Below are 9,453 nucleotides of genomic sequence, written 5' to 3' on the forward strand. Positions count from 1 at the left end.
CACTGACAGTCCCATCTTCTACTGGCCAGGGGAGCAAGAATCACCGCCTGATGTACCCATTCGGAGCCACTTGGTCACACAGTGTGCAGCTCAGCAAGCAGAGAGGCCTTAATAGGAGGTCCACACAGAGGGGATAGAGGCCATGTGTGCATCCCAAAATCAATTACAAATAAGCTCTTTCGCTAGTGAGTTTGTGTCTTGTCTCCCAGACACTATAAAATGCTATGGACGTAGCCTATCCATCTCACCCACATGTCTGTTATTTTCCTAGGGTCTTTCAAGAGTTGGGTGGTCCTCTAAGTGCTACACAGCAGGGAGTGAAGATGCTCCCTGTGTACACCATGTAGAGAAAGAGCCCTATCTCCACGACTGTATGCTTTTGGGATGTGGGGGGAGAGGGTTTCTGCCGGGTGCCCACCTACCGCTGCCTGTGTGGGCTGCTGCTTCTTATTCCGCTTTGGCCTCAGCTTAGTAAAGTGCTCCAGCTTCCTGCCCTCTTCTGAGGGCAACTCGGAGATGAACCCTGAGCTCCGCTTCTCTTGCCTGGCAGATGGGAAGGGTGGGTCTTCCACATGAATTGGCACCTCTTCCAGGGCTTTATCCAGGTCAAATTCCATTTCTACAACAAAACAGAGCTCAAGACCAAAGTGTAATGCAGTGGGATGGATAGGAAACTCAGAAAAGTAATTTAAGCCTATCAGAAAAACACCTATTCACACACACAGTACCCCTCACAACTATGCCCAGAGTGGCCTTGGGTCCTGTGGGTGTGCTTCTAGTGACAGGCCAACAGTGCTGGTCACACACTCACCAAAGGCCCTGGAAACAGGCCGCAGCATCCGGCTGTGAATACTCTTCCTTTTGGATTTAGGAGTCATCTAGCAATAAAACAAAACAAAAAAAAAAGCACTTAAGTCGTCACAGAAAACTTGCCTTCAAACTTCAGAACATTCTTGATTCACTATTTCTCTTGCTTCTTTGGGGTATGGTTCAGTACCACTGACAACCTGACTCAAAGGCCGAAGTGCTAGATTTGTTATAACTTTCTCAAATGACATGGCTAATTTTCTCCTTTTCCCCCAGCCCTAACTAGTTATAACCTATCCCAGGAGCTGAAAAGAACAGGAAAGATATAGAACTTCACTTCATGAGGAGTGTTGCATGAGGGTATTAAGATGGACATAAAGAAGGAAAATCAAAGACTATAAAAATTAGTCAAAAACTGAAAAGAATTCATTGTCATCGCAACATTACTGCAAATACACTGAAGTCTTTAGATGTCACTTCAACACATAATCATTTAATTCTTTGGTTCAGTTTGCCACCAAGATTTCTGTATTCACATCATGGGCAAAGACCAGTCAGAAAAAGGTACCATGACATGAAAGTTCTACCAGCTGGCACTTTTCAGTAGGATGTTTTGGATTTTGCCAGTCTTTTCAAAAGTGAAACCCAAACCAAGGCCAAAACATGAGAGTGTTTTCCCACCACTGGTATCAACCGTTGACTGCACAGCACCGTGTCAGAGAGACATTTTCTTCTGTCACTTTCATCACATGAGGGTTGAAGCTGCAAGGAATCTGCCATCACCAACACACTCACCCACACACCCACCCACACCCACCCACCCCCACACACACCCCTCAAAGGATAAAACAAGTCCTGGAGACTGATAAAGACTAATGACCCAGCTGCCAGCTGAAGCCGTATCAGGGACAGGATCACGTTGGCCCAGCAACTTCCTACCACACTCCCAGGCAGATGGACTGTGGCAATGCTTAAACTGGTTCAAAGCTGGTATCGTATAAATTAAGAGACAATGCTACTGAAAGAACATGACTTTTACACTTTCATTTATCAGGCTGTCATCTAAAGCTTTCTCAAAAAATCCACATGGTTGAAAAATATTCCTTGATTCAAAGAATAAATTGGTTCATCCTAATCTTTAAAAGTAAACAGCCTTACAGCTCTGACAGTTACGCCAATTTTAATAATAACATCCTTCTGCTCTTATTGTTGAAAGGGGGAAATTATGAGTAGTTCTATTTAAATCTAGAATGGTTTTCCTGAAATGGAAAATGAAACTTGCTGAATTGGTCCTGTCAAGGCTTTGTTAAAGGCAACAACGATCTGAGGAAGAGCTGCGTATAAAGTAATAGGCTTTGCAGGTTTAAGAAAAAATACCGGTCAATAAAAACCAGCAGGCAAAATGCAACTGGAAGAGGATCCAGTTTGAAGGTGGTTCTCTGTCAAATTGGTTTTGCAGTTGACTGAATAAGTCCGTGGGCTGACCAGTTTATTCACTGAGTGAAGCTCTGAAGATAATTAGTTCTCAGGAGATAACAAACTACCACAATATATGCTGTGCTTGGTTGTGAAAAATCTTTCAGAATTCTATGCCCCTTAGGTACAATAATGGGAGACAAAGGACCAAGACGCAGCCTGGAATGTAACTTCCAGCTGATTTTGCTTAGATCATCACACATAGGAAAGAAGATTGAAAAGGCATGGGATGAAGATGTCTTCCATTTTCCCTCCTGTGCATCTTGATTAGATTTCACAGAAAAGGTATTCATGGGCAAAATAATTGAGCTCCAATGTCCTTATCATTGAACCCTGGATAACAGGTATCAAATATACACAAAATATATGAAAAATTTTAATACTTCAAGGCTGGGGATTTAGCTCAGTGGTACCATGCCTGCCTTGCAAGTGCAAGGTCCTAAATTCAATCTCCGGTACTGCAAAAAAAAAAAAAAAAGGAAAAGAAAAGTGTAACACTTCAGATATATAATTTTAAATATATGAAAAGGAATATATAATTATGTGTATATATGTATATATACATATAAGAAAACATATACAGTATATAAAGAAACTAATTTACAATCTGATAGCCATCTGTAAATGGGACCTTTAACATAATTTTAGAGACATCAGGAAATAAAAATCATCAGGCGTTTTGGAACTTTCTCCTCCTGATTTGGTTTTTGAGTGGCTAGAACTGTGACTATCAAGCAGCTTGCACATCAGAGAAAGCATTCTAGTGTGGTTCATTGCTTTTCTATATTTTGCATGCTATTTACAATTACAAATAACTCCTAATTATATTTCCCATTAAACTCATCGAATTTATCATATCTGTTGGTTCTGAAGTTTTGCTTTGTTTACCGGCTTATAGCTTTTAGTTAAAGGAGAACATACAATGAGTAGTTTTTATAGCTGGTATTAAGATGAAACCAATTTCAATCTCTCTCATGGAGTTGAAGAATAAAAACAGAAAAAAAGCGAATCTTACTACTCTCACATTTTTCTTTCATTGAAACTCTTTCTTCCTTAGTTTTATAGAAAATACAGACTTGCTCAATCTTATTGGGTTATTCCTATAATCCAAGTACATACAAATCTAAAGCAAGACGAAATGTAAAAATAAACTATGACTCTTCACCCAGTGTTTGTCTAGCAATTTGGTTTGTTTACACTCTTCCTATCAACAGCTGGGCCGATGGATTGCATCCTGTGGGACCTGACTTTACCATCTTTTTTGGAACAATTTTAACTCTGAGTAAGGGCGATCACAGCTTCTCCACTAGGCAAAGGGGTGCATATCCCAAATGGATTTCTCAGAAACCAACCATGATGAACACTGTCAACAGTTATGTAGAAGAAAAGCCCTAAAACTATCAGTAAATCTCACTGTGACACACATAATGTGAACAAAATACCATAGTTATATTTTCTAAGAATCCCAAAGTAGCATCCAGTGCAAAGCTATTCTGAAATCCAATTTTTATAATGGATTTAAACTATTTTGCAAGTAGCTCTATAGACACAGATAGGTGCCCACTTAACCACAAGTTAAAAGCTAATGCTAAATTTTCTAAATCATACAATGTTGTTTTCTTGTCAAACCACTTTTAGTAGGTACTTCCTACATATACTAATGTTTTAAAACAACAGTTAAATTGCTTGTATCACCATGAAAATATCATGTTTGTTTCCTTGTTTTTGCTTAGTTTACACAGAGTAATAAACAAAAATCTTATTCCAAACTCAAGAAGTCATTATCACTTTTCCCTTCCCCAAGGCTTAAAAAACCACAGTATCATTTGAAAGGCAGATTAGGACAATCTTCTAATATGGAAAGTACACCATAATGTCAATTTTCTATAATCTGGGTATGAAATAAGAAATAGGACAGGAATCAGAAAAAACAAAAGCCTGGAAGTTTTGTGGCCACACCTTTTTCTAATTACAGGAGTGACATGAGCACTTTTTTTGCTTATAGGTAATGGGATCTTCTTCATCAACATTCCTTTGCTTTCAGGCACACGGTAGAGGATATTTAAATTTATCGCCTGTTTTACTGGCTGACCCATTTTGCAAAACTCAATCTTTTTTTTTTTTTGAGACAAGATCTCACTAGGCAGTTCAGGCTACCCTTGAACTGGCCATGTATCTCAGGCTGGCCTTGAATTCATGATGATCCTCCTGCCCCAGTCACCTAAGTGCCGGGATTACAGGCGAGCATCACCATGCCCAGCTGTAAAACCCAATCTTGTCTCTAGATTGCTAATTCAGGATCTGCAGATGGATAATGACATTACAGTCTCTCAGAACAATAGCCAAGCAGCACAGAAGCAAACAGAGCACAAGACTGTCCACTAAGGTGGCCAGAAACTGCAGAGCTACCAAAAAATACTTACACTTGTACAGCAGAGAGTCTCCATGCAGCAAAAAGAAAGGAAAAAAAAAAAAAACAACATGAATGGAAGAGAGATAAAGCAGCAGCATTACTAGAAAAAGGGAGGGAGAGAGACACCATTCACAAAGAAATGCAAAGCAGTAGGGCAAGAATAAGGCCAAAATATTACTGGCTTGAGGCATCTAGCAAAGCACAATTAAAGCTGGAGAAACTGCAGAAAGGCATACAAACAGGTGTTATCTCTTAGGAAGTGTGTGCAAAGTGACATTTATCAGGCCCATGAGTGGATGGTGACGCCATGTGGGGGATGGGGACACCTTGTGGGAGACAGGGGCCTCACCAGCTCGAAAGCACAAACACTGGACAGGTATCGGGAAGGCCTGTGCAAGTCCTGGCTCCGGGGTCACAGGGATACTCCCCGCAGCAACACAGGGACACTATATCTATGGTCCCTTCTCAGGGTTAGTCACATCACTCTGTACTCCCTAATGCATTTCAGGATGTAGTTACTTTGAACTGTCCATACTTTCGAGAAAAGGATCGGATGCCAGAAACCTGTACTGTTATCTCCTTAAAATAGGCCCAACTATTCAGGCTACCTTGTCTTCCAGTCAAAATTTAGGTCACTTTGTATTTTGCATTAGTTAAATAATTTTTTAAATCTCACTGGTCACCAGTAACGGGGCATATTTTATTTTGAAAAATTAAAAATAATTTTTTAAAACAAAAAATAATTCCAGTTATAGAAGGTCAGTCTTCCTAAAAGCAGTGTAGGATTACTGGAAGAACCCTTTTAAAACACGATATAAGGAAAGTTACCTACTCCATTTACCCTGGGCTGTTGTATCTTTTGTAGATGTTTATTTTTTGTTGCAATTGTTCTCAACATAAAACGGGAGGAACATACAGGGCTCCGTAATTTGTGTATGTAAATGGTTTGGGCCTCTTCCTAAGTGCAAAAACCTTCCTCATCACCACTCCCACCACCGACAGTATTGCTTTATCAGAAAGGTTTGAACAGGCAACATCTGGAACCTGAATTCTAATTTCATACTTTATTAGGCAATTTTCTCCAATTATGAATAATTTTATGACCCACTAGATAAGCATGAAAACAGCCTTAATGAATGAAGAGAAAAAGTAAAAAATATATTTTCAAATTTTCTTGCCAAAGACAAAGACTTCTGTCTTCAGAATCTTCTATAAACATGAGATTATGGATATGTATACATGTGTGTCATAGGTGATGGGTAAGCTCCATAGATAATTTTAGACTTTCTCTTACTGAAAGGTTAATTCAATAAGACAAGTACTCTGTCTCAATTATACACCTAATGATCACTGTGAGGGTGAAGAACCTTTCAGTTGATTTACATCCTACAGTAACAGGCAAGCAAAAAAATCCTTCCTATTTAGAAGGAAACCATGGCAATGGCTGACTCAAAGTTTTAACAGGAGGAAGATCATTCTGCATGCATTTTTTTGGGGGGGGCACTTATTTCAGCTCTACTGATTTTGACACCTTCCTGTACATCTGAAGTAGTGTGTGGTTATGCTTTCTGGGGAACCAGACACACTCCCAGTTCTGGCATCCAAGAAACGGTCTCCAGACACAGGTCTGACACTGACTGGTTCATGGGACTTTGATCAATGTTACTGTGAAATCAGGTATCAGTTACCTAGTTTGTATAATAAATTATTGTGAAGATTAAATAAGATAGTGCCAATAAGAGACATCCCGGTGTTTCAATAATTGCCTATGACTATGAGCACTGTCGGTATGATCATTTTTTTCTTCAATCTTCTAGTCTCACAGAAAGAGCCAGGAGGAGCACTACTAAGAAGCAGACTTATCACAGCAAAAAACTGAGAGCAATTTCCAAGCCTAGCAACAGGAAAACAAATGAACTGAGGGGTAGAGCAGCAGCTAGACAAAGGACAACAACAGTTAAAAGGAAAACACACTGTCATTGACAGCAACATGAACAATCTCAGAATACTGAGTAGAAAAAGCAAATTTCAGAAAGAAATGATGGCATGTATGTACATATCAAAACATACAAAACACCAAAACAGATGAGTACACGTATGTGTGAACAAAAATTAAACAGGAAGTAAGCAAACTCATGGTAGATGGGATGGGAAGTAGTGGTCAAATGAGACTGTTACATCTGTCTTTGGGTGGAAAAGGTAAGTCCAGATTCTTTCTTATTCACATGTAGCACCCCAGAGCCTGGAAAGTGTTGTTAAATCACTGCATTAATCTAGTATTCACCTTACTGAAAACCATTACTACCACAAGTGTCATCACCAGAAAGGGAATTCAGACAGAAACACAAAATACAGAGGACACAGTTTATTATAAAAAACAACCAATTAAATCAGATACATTTATTTTCATGAAAAATTCTTTTTCCAGTTTCATGTTAGATTAATAAAAACTTCCCTATGGACCACAGAGTTTTGTTACTCAGGTATGTACACCATTGACCATTAAGCATATACATCTACCCTGCCCCTCAACTATTTAACATAAGCAATTGCAAATTTATTTTAAATAAAGGAGTATAAGGATGGTATGACAAATACAAGTATATTTTTCACTTAGTTTAACCAATAGTTACAATTTGTCACTCCAAATTGTTCTCTCTCTCTCTCTCTTGCTCTGTCACATATATACAACTTTGGGTTACACCATTTAAAGGTTGTTGGCATCCTGATATCTCACCTTTATATATTTCTGCATAAACATCCTAAGATCACATATCCTACCACATAACCACACCATAACATTTGAGAAAATTAACAATTACATTATATCTAACGCTAATATAGTCCATAGTCAAATTCCCCCAACTGTCCTTCAAACAAAAACATCTTTCTTCAGATTGAGAATCTAATGGTGAGTCCACCCATTACACATGGTAGGTAGTGTGTCTTCCACTTCCTCTGTCTAATCCTCACACCCTCCCATGCTAAAGAATCCAGAGCATTTCAGAGACTGTCCCACAGTCTGTATTTGTGGAAGCATTTCCTCAGAGTTAAGATTCTAGTGAAACATTTTTGGTTTCACCAACAATGGCGGCCCATGTGCCAGGAGGCTCCACTGCTGGTGACAATGCTAAGTTTGACCCCTTGATTGGGAAGGGACTTTTCAACCACGCCACTGAAAAGTGTCCTTTCTCCTGGTAATTAACAACTCTGTACAGTGATACTTTTAGTCCAGGCAGAAACTCAACTATTTTAAGCAATTACTGACAACCTTTGCCTGAATTAGTGAATGCAAAGGGAGCTGTAAAGCTGAAATCTTGTACTTCTTTCATTGTCCCTGTATTTATCAGCTGCTATTCCTTTGTAAAACTCTCTAGACCTGGGGCCCCCAACCCATGAACCGCAGAACCAGTAACAATCCATGGCCTGTTAGGAATGAGGCTGCACAGCAGGAGGTGAGCATCAGGTGAAGGAAACTTTACTGTATGTACAGACATGTCCTACTGCTATCATTACCACCTAAGCTCCTGAAGCACTAGAGTCTCATAGGAGAGTGAACCCTCCTGTGAACTGCACGTGTGAGGGCTGTGCATTTTATATTACAATGTAACAATAATAGAAATAAAATAAATGTAATGCCCTTGAATCACACAAAATCACACCACACCACACCATCACCCTTCATCCCCCACCCCATGTGGTTTGTGGAAAAATTGTCTTCTGTGAGATACATCCCCAGTGCCAAAAGGGCTGAAGAACACTGTTCTAGGCCTTCCTTTACTTTATATTATCTCAAGGAACTCATGGATTAAAAAAAAAAATTAACTGAATGGATCATAAGCGACTGCTGTCGTTCCTCTTTTCAGTTTTTCTGGGACTTGGAGAATCCCAGAAGAGCCCTTTCAATCTAGATTTTGTGTCCTTTGAAATGATCTCATTGGATTTAGAGCCAATGCTTGTCTTTTGATATAAGACATCCTTGGCTCACCTTGTGCTTTTCTGGGCACTTTCAAAGTGGATATAGGTTATCCCTGTTTAATGGACTGGATTACAAAAATTAAGTATTTTCTACTAGATTTTCCACTAAGTTAATTCTCACAGGAACCAAAACTCAGTAATCCTTACTGATATCTCGCGAAACATTATTATCACATTTGTGGGTTAGAAAGAGATTTTCAACGTATTTCCCCTTTTCAAAAGTCTGAGTTGGTAGAAAGCTTGCTGAGAAAGAGTTGCTCTTTCTCTCTACATGGCTTCTGGACAGCACTGAGTCGTCTCCTTAAACCCAGAAGAGTGTGTACCCGGAAGCCATAAACTCTGAGGAAGCTGAAGTAAATCGATGTGTAAAAGGAAGAGCAATCAGAGATTTAGTGGTGCACCACAGTTCCTACAGAGCACAACATAAATCCAGCGATTTACACCACCCTCATTAATTTTTATATCCAGAATCTCATTTTGTATAAAAGTTAAACCAGCATCATGATGTTAAATCCAAAGCATTCTGAGAAGGGCACTGTTGTGAAGATCACCGCAGAGCATCATGTATAAATTTAAATGGTTCATTTCCTGGTCTTCCAGATATGCAGGGGTTTTTTTGATACAGAAAATTAAATCTTTACCCTCCTAATTTCACTATGTTCTTTCCCAAGAAATGGTTCACTTTTTATTGATTTTTTAACTCAACTTGAACATTGTTTTAAAAGTGAATTTAACATATTTTCCTTAACTACCTTTTTTTTTTTTTTTTTTTTTTTTTT

At 39.0% G+C, this 9,453-nt stretch overlaps 1 protein-coding gene across 1 annotated transcript in view; it reads right to left on the minus strand.

The window, feature by feature from the left end:
• Carmil1 (capping protein regulator and myosin 1 linker 1) overlaps positions 1–9,453 on the minus strand; it is a 303,045-nt gene that overhangs the window by 32,681 nt on the left and 260,911 nt on the right. The window contains exons 31-32 of the mRNA XM_033761782.1: positions 812–878; positions 423–619 (exon numbers count right to left, since the gene is read on the minus strand). Coding sequence (XP_033617673.1) covers positions 423–619; positions 812–878 — 264 coding nt within the window. The remainder of the gene's footprint in view (positions 1–422; positions 620–811; positions 879–9,453) is intronic.

The sequence above is a fragment of the Fukomys damarensis genome, unplaced genomic scaffold (genome assembly GCF_012274545.1).
Source record: "Fukomys damarensis isolate Sample0158 unplaced genomic scaffold, DMR_v1.0_HiC HiC_scaffold_10, whole genome shotgun sequence".
Taxonomy (NCBI): domain Eukaryota; kingdom Metazoa; phylum Chordata; class Mammalia; order Rodentia; family Bathyergidae; genus Fukomys; species Fukomys damarensis.